The sequence below is a fragment of the Electrona antarctica genome (genome assembly GCF_951216825.1).
Source record: "Electrona antarctica genome assembly, chromosome: 11".
Taxonomy (NCBI): domain Eukaryota; kingdom Metazoa; phylum Chordata; class Actinopteri; order Myctophiformes; family Myctophidae; genus Electrona; species Electrona antarctica.
Genome location: NC_136792.1, coordinates 23,905,515 through 23,933,258, shown reverse-complemented (window position 1 = coordinate 23,933,258; position 27,744 = coordinate 23,905,515). Strand labels below are relative to the sequence as shown.

The following is a 27,744-nucleotide window of genomic DNA, read 5'->3' as shown; positions in this document are numbered from 1 at the left end:
TGCTGAGTTAAAAAAAAAACTCCATGGTTAGGCTATTTCTGCGATTTATGCGTAAAACGGCACTATGAACGGCCCTATGAATAAATCAGTACAATAACAAGAAGACCAAGTGGACTCTTAATAATAATAATAATAATAACGAAGACTCGCAAACAGAAGGACAGAACCAGAAGTGTTTATTCCCTCCTTAAGAAGACTTGACAGGAAGCAGAATGTCTACATTAAATATACTGTAGTATTGTACTGTTTTGGTTATTTTCAACGACAATAACTAAGACAAACCGTGTTGTTCCGTGAAACATAATTCCACAGGTTCTGGTTTTGCTTCCATTCACAATGGTTCAGGTTTCAGATAAAAGGTTCTCAGAACCTAATTTGGGCTGTGCTCTGGGGGTATAGTACTAACCACTGAGTTCTGGGAACCCAGAACAGAACTTATACTTTCAACATTTGAAAATACCAGATCTGCAAGTAGATTGGCTATTTTCACTTTCTTTTTTATGAGCTTTCTTTTGTATGACGTACCTCCCCCTTCAGCGCTGGTTGTAGCCAAACAAACTCATTACAGAACGTCATGGGTTCTTGAAAGGTTCAGGTTCTAGGGTTAACCCTTCATAGTTGAAAAGGGCCATGTTATGTCAACTTTATCCTTTAACCCCTAACTGACAAACATTATCAAAAGCGAGGAAAGGAGAGAAGGATGGGGAAAAGGAGAGGATATTTCAGTCATTTATCTGAACAGTGAGTCTGTGCTTGCTTGCTCAGGGGCACTTTTGACATGACAGATGGATATTGTGGGAGACAACCCCTTGCGTTTTAGGACCTTAGCTCACTTTCAACCTGCGTACATGTAGAACTGAATCACATCTTTTAACGGATCAATATCGGCTAATCAAACACCAATCCATTAATTTATATGTACAGTACGTGTACCCTCCAATGCCTGGCTTTTGAAATTACGTCATATTGCAGCCAAGTCTATGGACTTTTAATGTTTGTTTAGGGCAGCAGTTAAACAAACATCAACAACGTGAGACGTCACATGGTCAATATACATCTTGTGACTGATTTTGTTTTATACAATAATAATACAACAATGCATTCATGTCACGTAATGTATACAGTATAGTGGCAGTGAATCTGCAATGAACGTGGCAGCCACAGTGGGCACCCCTCACATCACAAGAGTGTGATTTCTTTACACTGTTTTTGACTTAAAGCCATAGGCTGTATAAGCTTAAAGCGAACATTGAGCACGTGAGCTAATGTTGTGAAGTGTTGCTCATTACGTCCACACAGCAGAGCAGGTATGATGGATAAATACCATAATTATTATAAAAGGTGAGCAGCAGCACTACATGGCACGGCGAATAAGGTTGTTTTTGTCAGGCTCCAGGAACTCCTCAACCAGAGTCTCCATTACTCGGACAAGTTCCTCCTGCAGGCTGGAGATGTCACTGCAACACACAAAACAACAGCAGTATATAATACACAATAGAGCAACTCGTAACGATTCCCTCTTATACGGTCCGATTCCTTAATGGTTCCCTTTAACAATTGTTGAGTTCCAGGGACCCTCTGGGTTACTTGAGGGGGTTCCAAATGGACCCTTACAGGTCTGTAACTCAGAGTGTACAACGGGAACCAAAAAGACCCTAATGTGTCCATTTGTACACTATCAGAGTTATGGTGATCCTTGAAATTAAAAAGTTTGAGAACCACTGGTATTGTGATTGCATAGCAGACGTGAAGTCTACATACCAGATCTGACAGTGTGATAAAACCGGTTCTGGAAACGGTTCCGAATGTGACCGAACCGATTCCAGTTCGTCAATGTTGGATCCGGTTCCTCTGATTCCGAATCCCAACCCTGGCAGTGTATAGACTAGAGCATACCTCTGTCCCGGTGCAGCGCAGTGTTCTGTGTAGAATTTGATCTTGGGTTCTGTGCCGCTCGTTCTCAGAGTGGCCACGATGCCGTTCTGCAGGGTGAAGGTGATCATCTGACTGTTCTTAATCACTGGAAGGACCTTGAGAAAACACAACAGCATCATGACTCACTGAAAGAACATTCTCAAACACACAGAAGAACCTTTTGAAGCCACAACTTCAAGAAACATTGTGCCTGCTGCTACTTTTGTTTTTAACTGCATAAGATGCTGTTTCAAAATAACACGTACAATTACATACAATGGTGCCAACATTCAAAATATCGTAACCATCTGCTTTCTGTATAGCTGCATCATTTCTTTATTTGCTCTATTTAACCTGTTTTCTTTCCCTTTCGCTTGTGAGGGGTGCTCTTGTCGTCATACATCATCAAATAAAAAATGAATATACTTCTTCATGAATTAATTTGTCAACTTATGTTATTATCTTTTAACCATGATACAATTTTAAAAAAAACCTCATCCTTTCACCATGATCATGCAAGATGACAACTGAATTTATGTGAGATATATATATATTTGCTCCTCCACATATGACGTAAATTCTCCTTTCATTGTCTGGCAAATGTGACACGAGTTAAGGACAAAAAGTTGTATATAGGAGGGCCTAGCGCTCTTCAAAAAAAGGATTCCATCCAATGCTTTACACCTAAACCAAAACTGATTCTGATTCAAACAGTGCGAGAGGCTTCGGTCATTCATGTTTTCACCGTGGCTTACCGAACGCTGGTCTGGTTGGCTGCTGTCATATCCAGTGGTAACGTCTCTGACATGGCTGATGCTGTAGCCACCGCAGCTCTGGGGATACGAGCCCTGCTCATTGTAGTTACGGATGCGGCTGAAGATGGCCTCCACTTTGGTAGGGTCATGGCATACCACGTATGACGTCCTGGAGATATGGTAACCATACCTGAAAACATGAAAACACACGAAGTGTTAAACTTTATTAAAGTGTATTTCCAGTGACGTCTTCATTTCAATAATAGTCTTATCTGTCCCCCATGACAAAGTATAAATAAATACAAAGTATTTCTGTTTTTGTCATGACGTGGCTATTGTTGCCACAGTTTCGTTAGTTTTGCTGAATGTCAGTAAATAAAGCCACCTACATCAGTGACAGCATTGAATACACATAAAACTGTATTATGTTCAAGAAACAATTGCTCTGCCATAATTTGTTTGCCATGGGACCTACAGAGGTTCTTTAATATTGTCTCAGCAAACTGACAGTCAAAGACGATGTAGTATCACTGAACGAAGCATTTCAGAGAAAATAGGCTACTTAGTTTACTGCAATGTTTGTCAATTGTCATACTGTACCTACTTGCTGTAAAGCTTGTTATATAAGCTTGTAATATAACATGCTTATATAACTTCAATAACTATGGCAGGCACTCAGATAGTTGTGTTACATTATATTTAAATAAAATAAAGAAGAAATCAACCTGCTTTACTGCAGGTTGGTAGGGATGCCAGTAGAATACAGTATGATGATGTTTTTATGATGATGTTTGATGTTTTGATGTTTTATGATGATGATGTTTAGATGATGTAGGGTTAATTATTATGCTTATTTTATAGATTCATTTTTCTTTTGACTTATCCATGCTCACGTTTGGTAGATGTTGTGGAGCTGTTGAGACAGACTGAGGTTGTTCTTGTGGAGGTAGGCCGACATCTCAGCCACAACCACAGCTGCACTGACACCATCTTTATCAGGAACTATATCACCACACAGAAAACCTGCACACACACACACACACACACACACACACACACACACACACACACACACATGCAAAATATATTTGTGATTGTTGACATGAAAGGTCAAACCCTAGTCATGACCTTCAACACAAACATTAAACCGTGTTTTAAATGAAAGTACTAATCACACAAAAACAAAACAAGCATCTAAAAGCGCAGCTAGCATCCACTAAAAGGTCTGTGTGCTTCCTTAAAGCCGATGCTTTCAGAAAATAGGTGATCTGCAAGCTTAACAAGTGTTGTGAGCTTGTAGATCTGTTATTTCTGGCAGAGTATGGTTATTTACTCATAGCTGATTTTCTCACATTGCTTACAGCTAGTCTCTCGAGACAGACTGTTGACTCCGGCAATTTCCAAATGTTTCCGTTATATTCCAGTCTGAAGGACAGATGCTCTGAAAATGATCAAGTGATAAAGCAGATGTGACGCCTCCTCCCCACTTCCGTAGTTCCGTTTCATCTTTACAGTAGCGCAAATTTATCCAAAAGTTATTTTAGCATATTATAGCTTGCTACTTAGCAGAAATGGAAGTTAGAAAATGCAATGTAAAGATATTTCAAGATATATTTTAGTGAACAGAAATGACGAATAGATGACGGCTTGACGGATTTCGGGAGGTGTAGTTCCAGACTCGATATAGCATTCGGGGATTGTGGAATAGTCGTCTGGCTACAGGAGACTACACCGAAACGTTTTGCCTTTTAATTGCACTTTGAGCACAGAGCACTTTATGAGCATGATAAAATAAAAGGACAATTTTTTTTCTTAAGTCTCGGTCTAAGGAGTTTTCCTTCTTTTGTATACGGTGAGCGAGTCTTTTTCTGTCAAAGTTTCCCTTATGTTCGAGACCACCGCTACCGTAGTCATGTTTAAAAAAAAGGATGAAGAAAGGCGCAACAGTTTTCTCGGTGCTACAGGAGACTACACCACAGCTAACTGCAAACTCTTCTATAGAGCAGTGGTTCTCAACCGTTTCAGGGCGTGACCCCCCCCACCCCCCCTAAGTGAAGTCAGGACTTCAGTACTTTATAATCTCTAATATTGTGTCACTGACCAATGGACTCCTCGAAGGCGAAGATGGTGTGTTTCCCGGCCTTGGCCAGCTCATGCATTCTCTTTCCAATCCATTTGAACCCGGGCAGAGTTTCCTGTCCACAGACAACATGGTTGACACACTTCATCACATTCAGTGACTTTGTACAACAACACTACAGTGGTAGAAAACGTATTCAAATTGTGTTTACTTAAGTAAAATTCTAATAATAAATGGTACTAATATCAATAATGCAATGTAGAAATACTCTGTAAATAGAGAATGCACGCACTAACCCATTTAGACCTGGTGCAACCTATACGTTGTTATACCGGGAGCTACCTCTGTGTCTCGTTATAGTTGTTGCTATACATGTAGCAACATAATTGTTATTTTTGAATAAGAATTTGAAGGTTTTCAGAAACCTTAGGTTAGGTTAGGTTTTAGAAGGAGTTTTAAAAATTGGCCTCAGGTCTAAATGGGCTAATTCTCCTATAATCAGCAGAAGTGAGAGTTCCTTGTGGCATGTGTGTTTATAGTGTATATACTGTATTAAAGAAAAAGATGCTGGAGAGAAGGCAGTGAAAAAAATAAATAATAGCCTGCTGCAAATAGTTGCCTGGTTCTATTAAACGCCCATGGTCCAAATCAATTTTGCGTATTAAACATGCAAACGTTCCCAGCCAGGGGCGCTGTCAATGCATTGTTATTTTGGAGTCTCAGAATTAATATAAGGTAATTTACAATGTGTGTGTGTGTGAACACAGCAAACATGTATTCCTCTACATGTGTTCACATATAGGCTACAGTGATACAGAATTATACTAATGAAAAACAATATTCTTTTTAGGGGTGCACGATTATGAAATGATGACCGATATCCGATCTCCGATTATTTGCAGGATCATATCTGCCGATACCGATTCTGACCGATACCGATATTATACAGAGGACAAACACGCCTAGGCACTAGGGGCTTGGCCCAAAGCCTGTTAAGTATTCAATCAATCGGCCTGGGCCATGGCTCAGTGGTCCAGGCACCTTGGCTGGTAATCCAGTCTGGCAGTGTGCCGCGGGTTCGACTCCCAATCCCGACGGCCTTTACTGCATGTCTTCCCCCCCATCTCTCGCCCCATTTCCTGTCAGCCTACTGTCTGTCCCTCCATAATAAAGGCGAAAGCCACACAAAAAAAACATTTAAAAAGTATTCAATCAATCAATAAATAGCATATCGGTCATTCTACAAAAACGTGCCAATTTTGAATGAAAAAAAGACAAAATTAATAATAATAATTTAGTTTCCTTGATGTGTTTTCATAACATAAGAACAATAAAGTGTGTGTTTTATTGTTTTATAGGGTTATTTACACACTAAAAAAAGCATGGCCTTGGATTTATGCATAAATGGCCTGTCCCTCTGCATGATTGTTCAACTTTGACTAGATCCAAAAAAATGTTAATGATCTTAAAAAAATGTCTTTATTATCTAAAGGTTTGACCAATGCTGGTGTCAAAGTGTACCCAGGCGTGTACATGTCAGATGTTGCTCAGTAGTCAAAACCTTAGAATGTCTCTAGCACCTGAATTTCCCACACAGGATCAATAAATGTATCTTATCAGTCGGGCTCTAGAAACAACTACTCTACATTGTTCCGTGCCAACTTTACTCTGTACACCATCCCATCCAAGGTAGTAGGTACCTCAAAGTGGAAGCCCTCTATGCGAGCGAAGGCCTGTAGTATTTTGGAGGAGACCGTCGTTGCCATCATGTAGACGTCCTGCATGTCACCGGGGTCAGGGTGTCTCTCTTTCCAGTTCAACAGCATCCACCAGCCCAGTAGAGCCGCTAACTCGTTACCGGTAAACACCTTCCAACCACACCTAAAAAGAAACATGCCGCTTTCATTTGGGGAGCATTCAGAAATACGTTGGTAGAGGGCTGGAGCGCTCCCCAGGTGCTCTCTAGTCCTTGTGGAGCGCTCCCCAGGTGCTCTCTAGTCCTTGTGGAGCGCTCCCCAGGTGCTCTCTAGTCCTAGAGATGGAGTGCTCCCCAGGTGCTGTCTAGTCCTAGAGATGGAGTGCTCCCCAGGTGCTCTCTAGTCCTAGAGATGGAGTGCTCCCCAGGTGCTCTCTAGTCCTAGAGATGGAGTGCTCCCCAGGTGCTCTCTAGTCCTAGAGCTGGAGCGCTCCACAGGTGCTCTCTAGTCTCTAGTCCTAGAGCTGGAGTGCTCCCAAGGTGCTATCTAGTCCTAGAGCTGACAAGATAGACATAGAATACCTAGATAGAGCACAGCCTTACGTGTCATAAGGCCTCCTGCATGAATGAATTTAGAAGCAACCCCGTTTTTCCTAAAGCCTTTTTAAATATAAAAATGTCGTAATTAAATTAATATTTTTAGCATCATCTAGAGAATTTCAGCCATCTTGCCATATGTTTTATATTTCTTTTAGAATTATTGGATTACCCGTGACAGCACATTTAGGAAAATGCAGCTATTATAACTCCATGCGTCGTCTTCATTTTGCTGCCATGGCACAGTATATGAATGGAGTAGGCTAATTATTTTTTTGGAAAGGCTCGCCACCAAACATGCAGTCATCTTTTTTTAGTATAGTATGGTACAATAAACATTGCAGGCAATGCATTTTTATTTAATTGTAAGAGGGAGCGTATCAACACACATGTGTAACCACTACTTGCAGTGCACGTGAACTGTGCTTATATGCCGATGTTAGCATCTCACTCCATATAATTTAATAAAAGCATATAAAAAAACATGAATTATACACCCAATGAAAATTTACACTTCACGGATTATAGGCCATTTGGAATTAGAACAATCGGTTGAAAATTATAGTACAATTTAAATATCAACTTTGTGGTTGCGCTGAGGCAGTGAGGACCTGCGCACCGAAAATAGATGATCTGCAATTAAGCTCACAAAGCGCTGTCATGCAACACTTGGAGCTTGTAGATACACGGATGACAATAAACATTTCACAGAATACCGTATAGGCCTATACCACTTTGAATTAAAACAATTGGTTGTGCATAGGCTGCATAGGCACTTCTGAAACTGTAGCCTATATTTCTTTTATGGATGTGGAGCCGGAGGACTGGTGTTGCGGTGTGCGGAGATCTGCAAACTCAACACGGTGAACACGCATATAATAATATAAATGAGGGCTGAGGCTGATTAAGTTTGCAAATAACGGCCCATGGGCGGTTATATGGACGATATATATATATATATATACTCTTTTTTTTTGCCCAAGGCATCTGTGTGCCTTGGGTACAAAATGATTGCAAACCACTGCTGTATAAAACAATGTGAGGCTAACCCTGGTGCATTTAGTGCCTTGCACTACACACTGAGCTAGACAGGGAATGGAACACATAACCCCAGGGAGTGTTACTGAGCTACAGGGGACCGGTGTGCCTTTGAGCAATGACAGCGGTTACCCGTTAGATTGTTCAGCGACAGCCAGGCGGTCTGCATCGGGATCCGTTGCCAAGACTATCCTGGCGTTCTCTCTCTCTGCCAGCCGAAGAGAGAGTTCCTGAAAAATACAACACAATGTCAGAACGTAACCACCTGCCTGGCAATACATGCAGAGAAACTGATCTAGAATCAGCAGTATGTCTGTCACACCCATTTTCATAATATAAACACCTACCTGTCCTAATGTATATCTAGAGAGCGGATGATCCCGCCCCCAACTATTCATTTCAAAGAAACCCAGAAGTACGTCTACTCTACTACACACTATCGTTTCGCGCAGTAGCGTCCCAAATGCGGAAGTCCTGCAAAACCAGATTTGGCTACCAGGCTTCTTCTTTCTGGTGCACACTGAGAGGAGTTACTAATCTTAAGCGATACTGAAGGTTAGAGGAGCGAGGTTTTAGTCTGTCTGTCTGTCTGTCTGTCTGTCTGTCTGTCTGTCTGTCTGTCTGACTGACTGTCTGACTGAATGTGAAGCAGGGCGTTCTTAGAAAAAAAAAACCTGGGTAGATAAAGTAAAGATGAAAAGAAGTAGCAGTAGTAGTAGTTACTGTACCAGAACAGACTCTCCTTCTTCTGGGTTGGGACAGCTGACAGAAGAGAAGTGGGGGTCTGGGTCTCTCTGTTCAGGCACAGCGATGGGAGGAGGAAATCCAAACGCACGGAACGCCTGCTGAACGTACGGGTGACCAACACCATGGAAAGACGAATGGACAAATCTCAGAGGAGATTTGCTGTTCAGGTCGCTGTAGGACACAAAAGAGATACACAGACTGACTGACTCCAACTCGGGACTCCTGAATCGCTGCCCCTCTAGCCTCTACAGTGTCTACACCCTCCTATCTAGCACAATGGTCTTAAGCTCTGCAGTGTTGTTGGCAACAGCAAGTCCACACTCTCAAATTGCATCGATTGATGGACTGAATAATTAATGAGCATGCTGCTGCATCTTGGTAAAATCACTGATGAAGTAAAGTTTGATAGAGAAATCAATGAACTGCTGGTGTTCACCACCTGTGAAAGCAGAGAGTCTTGAGGTCCTCCATGTAGGAGCTGGTGACCTCCTCCAGGGGGTCTGTGCTCAGAGAGGAGGTGTCAGCCAGCTCCTCCGTCCAGCAGGAGTCACTCCACGGCTCCAGGCTCTCGTCAATGCATCTCAGGATCTCCTTGTCGTGAGGGCTGGAGATCTGAGCACCGTTACACCAGTACACCTGCACGGGGAACCAAGACATTATGGGTCATTTAATTCAAGTAGTTCTCAACCTATTCAGGCCACGACCCCCCCAAAGTAATCATATTTGAACTGGGGAACCCCCACCCTGACAAGCACTTGGAATTTTAGGCATTACATTAAATTTGACTTTGTTCGACAGATAAATATTGTGAAAGTAGCCAATGAATCTACAAGCTCACAATGCCTCACACTGTGAGGCATTGTAAGCTTGTAGATCAGCTATTTTCACACTCTTTGCCGCTTTCTTCGGTAATATTTGAAATTGTCACATTTGGTATTAATCCATTAAAACTGGGAAACCATCAGTGTAATTTTTCGATTGACTCTATACATACATTTATATAAGAATGTGTGTCATGATTTTTTTTTAATCTTGAAAATGTGGGTAAATCTTTTTTTCTTGGGGTCACTCCTTGGAACAAAATATTTGGAGATGAGGGTCACCAGCCAAATACATATAATTGTGGGGGTCCTTGACATGATTTTTTTTTTTTTTTTTTTTGAATTATTAGTATTGAACTGATTTAGAAGACATTTGTAAAATCAGCCGCAGGTCTTTATGGGTTAAAAAGGTCTTAAAAGTCCTTCAATGAAAAATAGGTTTTTCACACTTTTAGAGCATATCCGTGGTCATCATATAGGCATACCTAACAGTCTATGCCAAAACAATGGGAACATTTCCATCATTATGTATTTTATATCAAAAATCCATAAAATTTGAATTTGAAAATTGATTTCATTCACCTGGTTGATTCCCATTGCTGCACATTCCTCCAACACAGCTGGTTTTGATTACAGAACTACTCCATTTTTAATCTCATTCAAATGATATCCAGACAGTGTATTACACATTTTAAACTTAATCATCACGCTAAAATATGTATCTGAAAACATTATAGGTTAGAAATACGCCACAAGCTTTGCTGCCCGTCTCTCTGTGGCTTCAAAATAAAATGCTCCAAAAAGCCATGGCACCCTGTCTTTAAATTGCTACTTTAGAAATGTGCAGATACACTGTGTACATACACTAGTACTGCATGTTGGTTTGTTTACTGTTGAGTGAGAAAACATTAAGCTAATCATCTGAGGTCCCGACTCCCGACTGGTAACCACTGGTCTAATAATAATAATAATAATAATAATACATACGATTTATATAGCGCTTTTCTGGGTACCCAAAGTCGCTTTACAGACATTTTAGTACAGACATTTTTTTTAGAAAAATTGTGTCAAACTAGTTAAAAAGGTTTAAAAGGTTAAAAACTAGAAATCAAAATTAAAAAAAAGGACATACAAGAAGGGTGTGTGTGGGGGGGTTATGTAGGGAAAGCCAGTGTGTAGGTAATGTGTTCCTTACATGTATCATAATCATAATATATTTTGACCCAGAAAGTGTATTTTAATGCCATGTGTGAACCAGTAACCTGGGACCCAGGTTCAAAAGCCGGATAGAACATTAAAGTTATGGACTGCAACTTTAAACAGTGTTGTCTGTAGTGCACCTTGTATCCGTTGTCCTCTTTGCGGTTGTGTGATGCTGTCACCATGACCCCTGCAGCTGCACCAAACTTCTTGACAGCGTACGGCTGGAAAACACAAATACACTTTGGACTGATGTTCTGCACTCATATAGTATACACTACCAGTAAGACGCCTGAGGGCGAGAAGGGACCTCGCCCTTTAGGGCAAGGTTGCGCACGCATCCGCCTGGGCGACAGCAGACTGCTGGGCGAGCGCTGGCGCTTTGGCATGGCGTGTAAGATCTTAATTTTCGGGCCTGTTAAGAACTCTAGTTTTCGCCGGCTGCCGGGCGCAGCTACACTAATAACTTTGGGGCAGGCCCGTCTAGAGTTTAAATGGACAGGTATCAGTCAAAAGGGAGACATCGAAGAGGAAGGATGGATGGGGAAGGATTAACATATGGAATGTCAGAACAGGTGAGCTGAGCTCCATATATGGAGATCTAAGGGTTTGAGGTGAGGTCAGATGTAGAGTTGCTGGCCAATATTGATGACATCAGGGATCTCCATATAATGTCCTTAATATGATGACATCAGGGATGTCACGTGCTCCATCCCTGATGATGTCACATGCTCCATCCCTGATGATGTCACGTGCTCCATCCCTGATGATGTCACGTGCTCCATCCTTGACGATGTCACGTGCTCTCTCACCTAGGGTGTGACCAACACACGGGAAATGTGCGATTCCATAGTTAACTGCGAGGTATACACTGTGTACTGAGTGCCATGTTACAGGTTTAGCTTATGCATAGTTGCATACGCCTGTAAGGTCGTCAAGGCTAGACACAAGCACACACGAGCAGATACTTTTGATCGGTTCTTACTCACCACAAATGGCGTGGGGACGTATTTGGAGAACAGGTAGACAGGAATGTCTTTACTGAGCATCACGGCAGCAGTCAGTCGGGCCAGTCTGAACAAGAAACACAACTGCACCATTAGCTGACCGCACTGGTTTCCATGTACATGCAGAATTCTAATAACGCTAACATTTACAAACAAACCATTCATCCCCAATGTACTCATTACTTGTGGAATTAACCATGTCATTCATTAAAAATGCATGGATTAAAGCAAAATAAAACTGAAACTGTCTGTATGGCCAGGTGTGAAAGGAGTGACTGAAATCAGTCATGGCGAATGAGAACTATAATCCAAAAAAACAATTCATCCCCAATTAATCCTTTCAGTCATTCGAAATGCCATTGGCTACATTTAGGGGTGTCGCAACAATTAAAATTGATTGAAATCGGGAAAGAAATCAAGTCATTAAATCAAATTAAATCCATGACCTTAACAATCAAATGTCAAGAGAGTGAACGGCACCCGTTTGATGTGAATAGTGCAGTTACGCAATAGAAGAGAGACTACATGGCAGAAGGTACTTGAGGTTCCTAACCTGCAAAAGCCACATTCATTAGAACTGTCAATGTTCTCTTTTTAAAGTGTGATTGATCTATATAGATTCTTATCGAACATCAAATAAATTAAATCGTAGATTTGGAGCATCGTGATACTGGTAATAAACTGATTAATAAAATACAGCTGTATCTGTAATCACTAATGTATTGGTTCATGTAAACAATGTTTTCTAAACATCATATTCATTGTTGTTATGTGTATTATCACTGCTGTTGCATCCTACTGACTCGCCTACCAGTCAGGAGCCCACATTGGGGGGGCCTTGGTACCTCAGTCCTACTCCTCTTGCCCCAGCCCATAGGAGTATACAGTGACAAATATCCCCCAAACATTCGTTCATATAGACTCTTTATAGACGCTCAACAACCTTACCTTTCAAATATGCTTCCTACACCTTTCAAAGTATATTTTAAGACAAACTCTCATGTTCATGAGTATAATAAAAGACATAGCCAGTTCTCCATTAAAGACAGAGGTTCTTTACTCTGGAATACACACACACTTATTGCCAACTCCTCATCTTCATTCAGTAACTTTAAACATGGATTGAGGGCCAGCATGATGAATCTAGCCTCTCCACTTGCTTCTACCATATAATGAAACCTTACTTCTGCATACACACATGTGCAGACACACATACGCACACTCACACACAGACACACACATGCACCCACACATTCTATTACTATGTTTAACTTACGTATAAGTCCTACATGGGTTTCCTTTCAACTGCGCTTATTTCTGTCTTTTAATAATGTTACCTTTTGTTTTTATTGTGCGAATTAAAAAAGTAAAAACTAAGCCGGATGCACCGTGGTGGATTCAAACCCCTAGACTCTGCAGTAGACACCATTGAATGTTTAATGAACTGTTATACTAAATGATTATTATTATTTGTACTGTAGGTACCTGAGGCTGGTACAGCCACTCTGCTCCTGTGCTCTGGTGTCGTATCCTACAACCACTCCTCTGCTGGACAAGTCTGGGAAGTACTTGGACAGGTATCTGTACATCCCCTGAACACACAGACATAGCTAACGGATAGGATCTGACCGACAAAAGCCATTTCATTTCATTGGTTCTCCTGCACGTTCAATCAGTGAGAGTAGTCACTTTGTGCCTTATGAGATTTCTGCCATTCGTTTTTAGTAGCCGCTCCACGGGCAAACGGCGGTCTGAAAACACATGCACCGGAGGGAAAAAGTGTGAATTATAGTGTCGAAGGCCCAGGAGGTCTGGGGCCCGCTCCCCTCTCCCCGGAATGGAGGGTGGGACTGGTGCCATCCGGCATTCAGGAAGGGAGGCCCTCCGGGCTGGCACAATGTGGTGAAATTATGCCTAAACCTAACCGTAACCTCACATAAACTATGGCTAATGTGATGAAATTATGCCTGATGTGAAGAAAGTTGTGTTGAGAGTGGTATCTGATACTGATCCTGGCACGCCACCGAGCCAGTTGGCAGAATTGGGTTTCGGTAGTTATTTGAATGTCACACTGCACAGCCTGGTCTACTCCGCTTGCTTGAACCCACCTCACGCTCTCATTGATTGGATGGGCAGGAGACCTCAGAAGGCATTCTATTGAATATAAGTCATATCTACCGACAAAACTAGACCATAAGATCTGACAGACACAACTAGACCATAAGATCTGACAGACACAACTAGAGACAGACATTGTGTGATGTTATAGTGACTTTTTAAAACTGTCCAGCGATTGGTTCCTTGAATCTAAGGTGCACATACAGTATATGTTGTATGTATTCCTTATTTGTATTTCCATGTTAGATAATTGTTTGTTTAGGACACCAGGTGCTACGAAGGTGCCAGTCTTTGTATAGATTAGGAAAGAGTGGGGTAGTAAATAGGATATTAGGTTTTTTGTTTATGGTTTTCTGGTTAGTATCAACAATCAAGAAGGGTTTATTTGACACTTACTCATACAGGTAGAGCAGCGACATGTTGGAGGCACATGTTCCACAGAGACTGTACTAACACAACAATACAAGATAATAATAATAATAATAATAACAATAATAATAATAATAGATAAAGTGCCCTACTGGGCACAGGTCTCCACCAGGGCAGGTCATGTTGTGGCCTCCTGGTGGCATTATAATAGGCCAATGTGAAAAGGGTGCCATTTCTTCTTACACCTTGGATGGCAATTGGATGATTTGAGGCATTTTGCTCCAAAAATGTGTTTAGCAAAAATCCACCTGTTGGTGGCGCTATAACAGGCCAATGTGAAAAGGGTGGGATATATTCCTCAGCCTAGTAGGAAAGTCAGTGAAACATTTCACGTAAATTGCACACACGGACAGAGTGCAAAACATACTCTCTCCCTATGCCTTCAGCCTGGTGGAGACAATAACAACAATGATAAATAAAATATTTTTAATGTAGTAAACGATTGGTTTTACGTGTGTGTGTGTGTGTGTGTGTGTGTGTGTGTGCGTGCGTGCGTGCGTGCGTGCGTGCGTGCGTGCGTGCGTGCGTGCAGTGCAGTTTTGTGACTGCAGTGCACAAAACATGTCCCTTTGGGACATGTTTGTGACATTGGACTACAATATAATTTGACATGTCTCGGCTTGACCCGGGTTAAGCCCTGATAGTTGGGGCTCTAGTGCATCGTACTGACCTGTGTGGACTGTATGATAGTGAGGTCGTTGATGCGGGAGAAGCCAGCTCCCATGGCAGCACGCAGTCCTGCCGTACCGAAGCCCAACCTGGACCCCAGCCTCTTCTTTAGCTCCTCCCACCTGCCCTGCTCCACCAGAACCTCCACCTGGCCTCGGGTCAGCAGGTTCTGAGGACGACGGACAGACAGAGAGAACATTTAATGAAAACATTAGAGCCCGACCGATGCCAGAACTTTGAGTCCGATGCTGATCTCGATGTCGATTATCGCCCAATATTATCGACCAATATTCTGTCAAAAAGTGCAACATTGTCTAATCAATTATGGAAAAAACTTCGAGAACATCTAACGTGTAAACATGTAAGCCCCATTAGAAAATAGTCAAAAATAGCCGATCTGCATTGAGAGCTTGAAGATCTGCTTGAAGATCTTTGACTCTTTACTGGGGCCAGTTTTGAATTGCAGCCACTTGTAAATGCTCTTTGATAGCGGTGAGTGTCTATATAAAAATACAAATACACAAAAAACTATGCAAAGACCTATAGTAATGAAAAGGAAACCAGACATTCTGCATGTGGCGGAGATTTTCATTGTGTTTTGGTGAATCGTGAGAGATTATCTACATGTAGGAACAATATTGTATCAATACATTTTGGTTGAGGAGTCAATTAAGAATTCACAGCAACATTGCCATAGGACGGTTTTAAATTGGTGCATGCTGTTCCAGAACACATTAAATTTAACAGTTACACGAACATTTATGAATGACCAAGTCAGGGAAAAAGAAAAATAAGCCTGGCAAACGCTAATACACGTCTTTGATAAACGGCAAAACGCACAACTGATTTCAGTCATTTGGATTCCATAGAAGTCAGCATGTCTTCTATGGAAGCATGTCATGAACCAAAAATAGGCCATTTACAAGCTTACAACACGTCACGCTGCAACATATTGTAAGCTTATTCAATTTACAATTTAGGCACTTGTAAATTGCACAGTGATTTACAGTAAGCAAGAACAACACATGGTAATACATCAAATACATAGAAATAGACAATCAAGGATCATAAGCAAGCAAGCTAAGAACCGAACATCCTACAATAAATGCGCCACTGGCTGTGCGATTTTTATTTTAAATATATATATTCCCTTTCATATTTTCTTTTAACCGACAGCAGCTCCTTACAGACAGTCCTTGTCATATCTGTCAGACTATCAGTCCATCCTGGTACACACATCACTGGCCACTTTGGCACCGAAACGCTATTAATTAAAAAGTATAGTAGGCTACCAGGGGGTTTTTTCTTCCTCGCTCATGCCCCGTCTATGTCTCTCGTTGACTGTTCCTCTCCACTCCCTTGAGTTGGTGCGGCCATCTATCTATCTGTCAGTGGGTGGGCTTACTGGGCTATCAAATTAATGTGATGTAAATCTGGCCCGCAGGTGCTCGTCATTTCTCAACGGTGCGCCAGTGAGAAGGCACCCAGCAGGAACGGTGCCTATGATAGCACTAGTGTGTGTGTGTGTGTGTGGGGGGGGGGGCTCCTTTCACACTGTTTCACCAATCGCATATTAGGAATTGGCCTAACAAACATTGTTTCAGTTGTGAAATTATATTTGTGCTTATATGCATGTAATTTTTGCCTGCATCTGGCATGTGGACATTGCTGTGTGTCTGGACTCTGGATGGCTATGACCATCTGACGTTTGATCTTACATGTCAGTCATGCACTGGTCCAGAACCGTCTCCTCCAGTAGCAGCCTGCTGGGACACTGATCCAGCTGTTGGACAGGCCTTTCTTTAGAGGTCTGGCACTTTATCATTCCTTCCACAGTGCATTGGTCTAAAAGAAATTATTTATCATAAATATATGTATGGACTTGGACTTGGGGGAAAAAAATAATAATCCTGTAGCAGTAAGTCAGCTGCTCCATTTATGCCTACCACTGTATTATTATTTTTTAGCTCAACAAATATAATTGCACAGCACCAACTATGTTATACATATGAAAAGTTCTATAAATAAAGTTTCTTACGAATATTATTGTACAAGCTGGTATACTGTGTGTGTTAAAGGAGAGGGTGACATTTAGAGTGGAGGTCAGAAACACATGACATTTAAGCGACCTGCTAAGTAAGTTTATGCCATCAGGCGGCATGTCAGATACACAGTGTCTTCCTAAATAGACCACTCTCTTCAATATAATAAGTAGATAGCCCTGGGAAAAAATGGTTCCCAAACCATGTGGCCTATAGCCTACATTATCTCCTGTTTCCAACTTTCCAACATTCCAAGATGTCTCCAACTGTGAGACATCTTGATGTAGTACACCCTGGTAGACATGACACACTAGTATGTCACAAACATGATGTACAAGTACACCCCCTGGACGTGACACAAGTATGTCACAGTGACTTACCCCAATGGCAACCAGGGAGGCATTTATGGGTACCATTTTTATAGTCTTTGGTATGACTCGGCTGGGGATTATTATTAAACGCCGACCTCCCAGTCTTAGGGTGGACACCTCTAACCATATATATTCTACTGTCTGAATGGATGTTGTGTCTAATGCATAGCCTATTGTCTGAAAGAATGTAAAGCCTCAGTGCCTTACTCAAGGGAACTAGGGTAGATCATGGAGATAGTTGCCTGCTCTGGCATCACTAACTCACGATGACCAAAGGTGCTTGGCTAGTTTGAACAGGGAAATATTCTCTTTGATTTACGTCATTATTTATATCATGTTTAAGGGGCACCTGCAGCTTAATGTATAAAGAGGCCATCTGGTAGTCAGAAGGTCACCGGCCTATGTGTCTAAAGTGTATGTGAGCAAGACACATACTCCAATCTTAGTACCGTAATCCACCCACCCATGGATTACTACTAGTAAACTAGAAACAGGTTGTTTCGAGGAAGCAATCTGATTGGTTGAAACAGCCTTCTAGCCGTGGTTCAAACGAGCACCACTCCACACCTAATCAAAACAAAGAATTCAGCTGCTCTGTTCTCCCAGAGCGCAGCAAACTCGGTGGCTAGGCTAGCTAATTTCTTGGGACATTTGTGGTCGTAGTGACTACATCTGTCATTAAAAAAGAAATCACACCCGTGTGAACTGAGTGGTGCAGTGACGTCACACACTAACCATAGCAACCATGCTCACCCGTGCGTGGGGCCACGTACAGGTACACACATACACAGATACAGACAAAGCTGGTTGTTGGAGTCGTTTGCACCACTCAAAAATGTTTTTTCAGCGATTTTCTTAGTTTTAAGGGTAACTGTTGTATAATTGCAATATTGCTTAATGATGGCTGGCTAAAATTGGAGCATGCAGGTGCCTTTAAGCCTTATATCCATAGACATATATACATAGACGCCCCTTCCGGCTCTGAGGCGTGTGTCACCATTGAAGGCACTATTTTCCCGACATTCCTTGCGAAGAATAGCGGAAGCAAAGCGGAAGCTTGTCAAGCTTCCGCGTGCGTAACATAAGTCCCGGAAAAGACGCGCTGTGATTGGCCAGTAGTCACTTGAGTGACAGCGAGAGACATGGAGGAGTCACATGAGTAACGTCACTTGGGCAGCGACGCAGTCGCCTTCAGCAAATGCCTTCAGCACTTCTAAATAAGAAAGCTGCGGAGAACTGTTGCTTTGTGTTCACTCTTTAATGTTTTCTGTTAGTAATCTAATCCCCCCTGGCTCTGATGTTGTATTGTTAATAACTTTGTTGTTTGTGTTTGTTTGTATTGTTTTGTATTGTAATGTATATTGTCATGACTGTTATAAAGATTTGTTAAAAAAAAAAAAAAAAAAGCCTTCAGCACTGCACTTCCGCCTTCATTGTGATACACGTCGCTCCAATGAACTGCAGCGGCAAATGAGGCATCTATTTCTTAATATCTATGCTTATATCCTTAAGACCTGAGGGTGATTCTTCTACACGTGCCTTCTAAATCAGTAGTTTTCAAACTTTTGTTTCATGGATTCCCCAAAATAATTTGTATTTGGCCATGGACCCCCATCTGAAAATGGTTTGTGCCACTTTCAAGATTTAAAAAAAGAAAATTGCAGATGTACAAGCTTCCAGCACGGCACAAAGTGAGCTTCTTGATGTACTATTTTGGTGAACCACTGTTCTAAACCACTGTTCAAAATCCTAAGAGTTGTCTGAAAAATCACACTCGTGTGAAGTATGGGGCGCCCAGATTATTGGTGGCATGTTGATGTCCTCATGTCCGTGAAAAATGAAATAAATGTATTACAAGATGTATATCAGCGAGATAACATCTTACCATAATTTACCCTAAATAAACATTAAAATCCATACACTTGGCTGGCATGAATTACATCATAATTTAACCTAAACAAAGTACTTAGCTGGGATGGGAAATTTATAATTAGACTCTCAACAAACATTAAAAGTCCATTCGGACATACTGGCTGCAATGAAAGCCAGAGACAAAAAATGCTCTGAAGTTCTAAAATGCAAGTCAAAGCTAGCCAAGCGCTTCGACAGTGTTCGCCAAGCTTGTTTGAACAACCTAAATACACAACGAATCAAACTACGAAACAGTGTAACTGCCATGACCAAATCAGCTAAAAGTAACTTCATTAATGATAAAGCTCAGGAAAACAAAAACAATCCTCATGAGCTCTGGAAGCTACTAAACAATCAACTAAGCTATGGTCAGAAACTAAAAACCAGATTTTCGAACATAAACATCAAATCTGACAACACTCTCATCACTGACAACCTTGATGTGGCCAACTACTTGAATATCTTCTTTACAAACATAGCAACAACTCTGGTTAACAAACTGCCCTCCCACTCTGGGCTCTTTGGTGTAGAGCACATTACAACCTTCTACAAAAACCTAGGTGTTTGTAAAGACGATTTTAAACTAGTTATGGTAACAACTGATGAGGTAATTAAGAAACTGAGTGCCCTCCAACCCCACAAGGCCACAGGCCATGACAACATTCCCTCCAAATTTCTCAGAGACTCAGCCATCTCTATAGCTCCAATCATCACCCACATAGTAAACCTCTCCATCAAACAGGGACAGGTCCCCCAAGATTTCAAACTGGCCAAAGTAACCCCCTTGCACAAGAAAGGGAGTAAATTAGACCCCGGCAACTACCGCCCTATTTCTATTCTTAGTTCCATCTCAAAAGTGATGGAAAAAATAGTCTATGAACAGGTTGAAAAGTATCTTGCCACTAATAAATTATTGTACGAGTTCCAATCTGGCTTCAGAACATCCCACTCCACTGACACATGCCTTCTCTATTTGAGCGACCACATCAAACAAGAGGTGGACGCTGGCAAATACTGCGGCATGGTCATGCTGGACCTCCAAAAGGCTTTTGACACCGTGAACCACTCCATACTGGTTAACAAGCTAAAGGCAATTGGTTTCGATAGCACATCAGTGAGCTGGATGCAATCCTACCTGGAGGGGAGAGAACAGATGGTGGAAGTGAACGGAACACTGTCCCCCCCCCTCCCAGTGAGCTGTGGCGTTCCACAAGGAAGCATACTAGGGCCTCTACTGTTCCTAATATATGTAAACGACATGACTTCAGCCTTTGACTGCAACTTGTTCCTGTTCGCAGATGACTCAGCACTGCTGGTCTCGGACAGGGACAAACTGCAGGTTGAAAATGCCCTCAGCTCTGAACTCGGTAGAATCTGCACCTGGCTCGCTGATAACAAACTATCTTTACACCTGGGAAAAACTGAATCCATTCTCTTTGGCTCTATTAGTAATCTCAGCAAGGCAAATGGCTTCTTGGTTAGAGTGGGTGACAATGTTATCACACGTAAAGATGAAATTACCTACCTAGGTTCCATCCTGGAGGCTAATCTTTCCGGTGATAAAATGGCCACCAACGTAATCAAAAAAGTCAACCATAGAACAAGATTCCTCTACAGGATCTCCTCACTGGTCAACAAAAACACCTTGAAGACCTTAACAGGAGCCCTTGTACAGGGTTTCTTTGACTATGCATGCACCTCCTGGTACCACAGCACCTCAAAGGCCCTTAAAACCAGGCTCCAGACTTCCCAAAACAAACTGGTCAGGCTCCTACTTGATCTAGCCCCCCGAACCCACCTCACCCCTGCCCACTTCGACAGGCTGGAATGGCTTAGGGTCGACGACAGAGTACAGCATCTTGCAATGGGTCTGGTCCACAAGATTCGATACACCACCAAGATACCCATGTACCTGTCTAGATACTTCCTTAATGTTAACGAAGTCCACACCCACAACACCAGAGGGAGTGCAACGAACCATGTACAACCCAGATTCGGCACAAACAAGGGACTAAATTCTTTTCGCTCCTATGCCACCAAAATGTGGAACGCCCTACCAACTGTCATTAAGACATGCGAATCCCTTGACTCCTTCAAAACCGCTCTCAAAGGGCACCTACGGATGGCTGCAATTCGAAACTGGCCCCCGTAAAATCTGAATCTCCCCCCCCGCCCCCCCCCTTCTTTCCCCTCACTGTATATATTTCTTTTCCCTTTTTACCTCCTTTTTGATGAATTCCTGTTCTGTCTATAGAAGTGTCTATTTGTACGTCTCTAAATGTTTTGATGATTTGAACATGGTGGACCCTGTTGGAAACAAGTGTAATGCTTAATTGGGTCGTCCACTCACAGTTAACAGCCTTTGTATTGAGTTTGTGCTTGAAATGTACTGTAATTCTGCAAACTGTTAATAAATTCTTCAATCAATCAATCAATAGACTTGGCTGGCCTATGACGTAATTTCAGAAAGCCATGCATGAATATGCATGCCCCCTCAAAAACGTATGTTGCTTGCTATATATATATATATATATATATATATATATATATATATATATATATATAGCTAAAATCTAATATTACACAGACTTTCCCGTTTTTAATGGGTTAACTGCTAACAGGTCTCCAACCGAAAATAGCAGATTTACAAGTTCACAACATGTCACAGGCTCACAGCCCAACGCGCTGTGCGCTGGTTGATCTGCCATTTCCTGTGCGGTAGACACCAGTGTGCAGCTAGCTCATAGAGTTATAAAGGATAGGGGGCGGACTGCCCCACCCCGTTATTAATTTCGATGGAAGTTGCTCAGTGGCGATTTGAAGCACCCAGAAGAACGGTCTACTACAAAATTTGGTGTCCAAAATGCGGAAATGCTCAATGTTAAACCCCAGCTGCACGGGGTTTCCTCGTGTTAAGTCCACAGGCTGCACTCCCAGCTCTGACCAGAAGGGCCGAGTGCTTCAACGTTGGCCAGCCCTTCTGAGGGCTTGAGCTAGCCATGTATTAAATCAGGTGAAATCTCTATGCAGACAGCCAACAAGTGTGGATTTAATTACACAGAAAGCCTGCCATTATAGGTCAGCGGGGCCAGACAGGAGAACCAGCTCACTGGGGATCAGCTGGGAGGGAGACACCCAACCTACAGCAGCAGTTCTCAACGTGACGTCTGCGGACCGCCAGGGGTCCTGGAGGGGTGCCAGGGGGTCCCCAGCTAAATGAGTGGTGGTTAATCTACACTGTTACTTATTACTTATAAGTGAAAACAAAACTAGAGAAGTAATGAATTCATTGAAATGTTTTGAAAATGTCTGGCACAGGATGCAATCAATCCTCTACGCCAGACTCAACAAAGTTGTAATTACAACACAATATTAGCCTGATAAACCATCCCGGTCGCGTGAATTCATGTTTCTTCTGCAGACAGGTCTGGAGCGCTGGGTGGGCGTTTTGCAGAAACCAAAATGTGAAAGTGCCAATCAGCATCTGCACTCAGGGCCCTGTGCTTGACAGACAGATTGGTCTGCATTAGACACATGATAATGTGAATTCGACCAGGGTGGTTTATCAGGCTATAAACACGATAATATTTTTTTATTACTTAGAATGCATCTAATCTGTTCTTCACGACTTCAACCTCCCAAACTTAGTAAACTGGACCAGAGTTCGCTCTGTACTTGAGTTGAGACTGCATTTTTTTCCCAACTACACCTGACCAAGTTCACAACACGTTGTTAGATCTGCAATTTTTTTGAGTGGTGCAACCACTCCAACAAACAGCAATGTCCGTGTCCGTGTGTCCACCTATGTGACTATGTCACTATGTCACTATGAGCACGAGTACCAATGACTACCACAAGTGGCGCTGTTGTGCCAGAAACAGAGAGAGAGAGATAGTGCTGCATTGCTGCCTGCTAATGAGAGACAGAGAGAGAGAGAGGGGGGGGGGGGTTGCACCACTCAGTTCACACGGGTGTGATTTTTCTTTATTACACGGCTTGGTTGAATGTTTGATTCTGATTGGTCAATCGCTGAATTCAGCCTGTGTGTTATTTCTTGATAACAGGCCGCTCCGCTCTATAACAGACCGCTGTCTATTGTCTAATCAAACGCTCAAAGTACCTGCTGTGCTGCTTGGATTTTATACTGTACCCAACATGACAGCCATGTAAACAAACACACAATCATTTAACTAAACATTGCTTTCAAGAATGTTTTTGAAAACATTTGAAGAGAAATAGACGATGCAGTACCCAAAAATGTATTCCATTTGATCAACACTCACTTCCTTGTTTCCCGAGGCGGATCGTTGCGCTCTGCGAGGCCAACTTGGAATACTTTCATTACCGTAATCAAGGAAATACTTTTGTTTTGTTGTCACTTTTGGGTCAATTTATTAATTTATGTAGTAAGTAGCCGTGTAATAAGCGGGATAATGTATGGCTTGGTGGTCATTGTTGATAGATAAATCACAGACAGGGTGGTTAACCACCGACAAGGAGGTGGTTAATCACCCTGAAGGGGATAATCTATAAACAATGACCACCAAGCCATACATTATCCCTTACTTAATGTTCCCCCCCAGAGGGTATGCGCGTGACATCATCATCATACCCGGAAGTTATGCAGGAAGGCCTACTTAGTAATAAGTGGCAAAAACTACTTCCTGACAGTTCTGGCCTTGACAGCTCATACATCCAAACAGAAAAGTCCTCCTATCTGATTGCATTAAACAACATAAACGGCACTAAACTCAGTTTGCCACTCGATTTGCCACTCAATTTATGCATGCGCAGACACTCTATTACGATTACTGGGGTTCAAAAGGTTAAAGTAGTTGACTGAACAGAACACTGAAGGAACCTACACTACTTCCACTGGAAGTTTGTTCCACGCTACAGCCTCTTTTCAGGGTGACAAATAGTGGGAATAATTGTAAGGAGTCCCCTCTTAACTCATACCTGTTACCCCAATTATATAAACAGTGAAGAAATGATTGACCAAATCATTAACACTTTATCATATATTGCTTCCACATCTATTTCTCATCAGCTCAAATATTTGTTTTGGTCAAGGGTAGAGTGCAGTGTCCAAATCATGTCTAAATTTAAATTGTGTTCTTAGATTGGGGTGGGTCCCAGAGATTACAAAAATAAAGTCTAATATCTCCCCTGGTCCATAGGGAATCAGGGATGTCCCTTTGGTCTAGTGGTTAAGATGTTGGACTTTCACGTGGGAGACCGGAGTTCAAATTGACCTATAGCTAAGCCCCTCCCCAAACTGCTATGGTCCAATCACAGCTAAGCATAACATGGGTTAGAGTCTAACCGTTAGACAATATATATATACATATTTTCCAGTGCATATGGCTCTGGTCCATAGCTCTAATGCGTTGCATTTAGAGCTATGTTACTCTCAACTTCCGCCGCTCGCATGAATGCAGACCTGCAGCCTTTTTAGCGTAAATAAAAAGAACGTTTTTGCTACTCACCAAAACAAAGGCGAGTTGTGTCATTAGAAAGCCTACTTTCCTTAGTGGACGCACTCTGAGCTCCCCACCACACGTATAAACTGTACTTTTTGGCCAGAAAGGGATTTTTTTTTCACCGGAGGAAAAATATTCTCTATGAGGCAATTCTCTGGGCAATATCGGTAGAGGGCGCAGCGGAGTAACTAAAAGTATTTTTTTTCCTGGTGGAAACAAAATCTCCTTTTGGCCAAAAAGTACATTGGGGGGCTCAGATTGCGTCCACTAAGGAAAGTAGGCTTTCTAATGACACAACCCACCTTTGTTTTGGTGAGTAGCAAAAACGTTCTTTTTATTTACGCTAAAGAGGAGAGGCTGGTCTGCATTCATGCGAGCGGCGGAAGTTGAGAGTAACATATCTCTAAATGCAACGCATTACAGTGTTTCCCGCAGGAAAATAGCTTGGCATGGAGCATGGCATGGCAACGACACCCGCCGCGCGGCCTGAACATTTTTGACTAATTAATTAATGAATTAGGCTAATTAATTAATTAATTAGGCCAATTAATTGGGGAGGCACTGGGGAGACACTGGGGAGGCACTCAGGGGGACACTGGGGAGGCACTGGGGAGATACTGGGGTGGCACTGGGGAGGCACTCAGGGGGACACTGGGGAGGCACTGGGCAGACACTGGGGAGGCACTGGGGAGGCACTGGGGGGACACTGGGGAGGCACTCAGGGGGACACTGGGGAGGCACTGGGGAGATACTGGGGTGGCACTGGGGAGGCACTCAGGGGGACACTGGGGAGGCACTGGGCAGACACTGGGGAGGCACTGGGGAGACACTGGGCAGGCACTGGGGAGGCACTGGGCAGGCACTGGGGAGGCACTGGGGAGGCACTGGGGAGGCACTGGGGAGGCACTGGGGGGACACTGGGGAGGCACTCAGGGAGGCACTGGGGGGACACTGCGGGGACACTGGGGAGACACTGCACTGGGTGGACACTGGGGAGGCACTCAGGGGTACACTGGGGAGGCACTGGGGAGATACTGGGGTGGCACTGGGGAGGCACTGGGCAGACACTTGGGAGGCACTGGGGAGGCACTGGGGGGACACTGGGGAGGCACTGGGGAGGCACTGGGCAGGCACTGGGGGAGGCACTCAGGGGGACACTGGGGAGGCACTGGACATTTCATATCACACACACCATGATTTCAGCTTGGCATGGCGCGATTTATTTCAAGCATGGCGCAGCGCCATGCCAACAACATTGTGGGGGAAACCCTGCATTAGAGCTATGGACCAGAGCTAATGGCAGGCCTTGTTGATGGATTTGGAAGAGATTTTGAAGGTCTGTTTCCATAAATGAACCAGTATTTAATGTGTAAAATACATGATATTTACATTGGAATGAATGAGCCTGACTGGAAAGTGTCCAAGTGGGAGTGGGAGCGTGTGTGCGTAAATTAAACCTCTTTTAAACCTGGCATGGCTATTTGGGGCATGACATTATAATATTTAATATTTTTTTTCTTCAAAAAGTACAATAAATAATTTAAAACATTTCCTATCTTTTAAAATAAAATCTAAAATATTCACCTTTTGTGTTTTGTCTAAGATTTTCAAAAAAATACAAGCTTATTAAATGGGTTTAAAGGACGACTTCACCACTTTTCAACCTATCTTCATATAATAGGTCCTCAGTAATAATCATGATAAAATGGCACAATTTTTTTTCTACTCTGTGTCTCATAGGAGGGCTGAACTGCCCACTGAGGGCTGTGGGCAGTTCAGAAACCCGTCCACCAGTGACATCACATCATCGATGGGGAATCCAAGCTAATAGAAACTGCAAGCTTTCTAGACCTGAAAAGTTGCAATGCGAAAATGGAAGACATCGTTGATCGTCCTCACGATAATAAAAATCTAAACATTTTTGTTAAAAAGAATCTTGTTTCAAAAGATCAGGCCTAACGATGATGTCACTGGTGGACGGCTTTCTGAACTGACCACAGCCCTCCTATGAGACACAGACTGAGTAGGAAAAAAAAATTGCCATTTTATCATGATTATTAGTATTACTGAGGACCTATTATATGAAGATAGGTTGAAAAGTGGTGAAGTGGTCCTTTAAGTCAGGTTCAATCAGACAGACTAAGTTACATATGTCTATAGTACCTGCATGCCAGACAACAACAGTACAACAATGATTAATGAATGATGCTGCACTGCTGGCAGCAGTGCAGCATCATTCATTCATGCGATATTGTTGTTATCTGATCTGCAGCAGTCTGCTGCAGATCAGAAACATCAGATAACAACAATATCGCATGGTCCTCCATACTGTAGACTAGAGATACTCCTCACCTTGTCCCATGTCAGCCACTGCTGCACGCTCCTGTCTAGCTGCGGTTCGCCGGTTAGCTGCTCGTTGGCGTTCAGGTCCCCGTTCTTCAGCCCGTTGGTACCTCTGTCCCCCATGTCTCTCTGTGTCTCTGTCTGTCTGCAGCCTGGCAAGCCTAAACACACATAACCTACCGCTGGTTAACTGGCTACCTGGTTAAACGGGTTAGTTAAGTGTGCTACCACCAGTACAGCCCCTACATCCCTACGAAATTACGAATAACCGTTACACAACCGAGCCTGGTTACGGTGTCAAACCAGCTGCGACGTTACAACTAGACCTGATACCCGTACTAGCGAATACATTCACTGTTTTAATCCGGTTTTATACAGTTCAACGTCAGAGCTGTAACGTGGATTAGTTGGTTAGTTAATTAGTTGAGTTCGTTTTAGTTGTTAAAAGCTAGTCGCACTACTGATGCACGAGATGCGTTAAGTTACACTAAGTGACACGACGCTACGGAACTGGATGGGTGTG

The 27,744-nt window shown here is 42.6% G+C and overlaps 1 protein-coding gene across 1 annotated transcript; it reads right to left on the bottom strand.

The window, feature by feature from the left end:
• Nucleotides 1-159: 159 nt before the first annotated feature.
• pgm2l1 (phosphoglucomutase 2-like 1) lies at nt 160-27,744 on the bottom strand. Its single transcript, XM_079514832.1, has 14 exons — nt 27,231-27,744; nt 15,073-15,240; nt 13,341-13,447; nt 11,838-11,922; nt 10,989-11,072; nt 9,267-9,463; nt 8,809-8,998; nt 8,213-8,310; nt 6,450-6,630; nt 4,771-4,864; nt 3,563-3,692; nt 2,670-2,859; nt 1,897-2,030; nt 160-1,457 (listed from the first exon to the last, which is right to left on the bottom strand). Exons 1-14 carry the CDS (start codon nt 27,342-27,344, stop codon nt 1,355-1,357), a joined length of 1,875 nt encoding a protein of 624 aa, XP_079370958.1. The 5' UTR covers nt 27,345-27,744; the 3' UTR covers nt 160-1,354.

Coding starts and splice junctions, on each gene's coding strand:
- pgm2l1 (XM_079514832.1), bottom strand. CDS start 27,344: ATGGGGGACAGAGGTACCAACGGGCTGAAGAACGGGGACCTGAACGCC. Junction 8,311..8,808: donor AAGAAGGAGAGTCTGTTCTG/GTACAGTAACTA, acceptor TGTATTTTTCAG/GAACTCTCTCTTCGGCTGGC. Junction 2,860..3,562: donor CTCCACAACATCTACCAAAC/GTGAGCATGGAT, acceptor TCATGTTTTCAG/GTATGGTTACCATATCTCCA.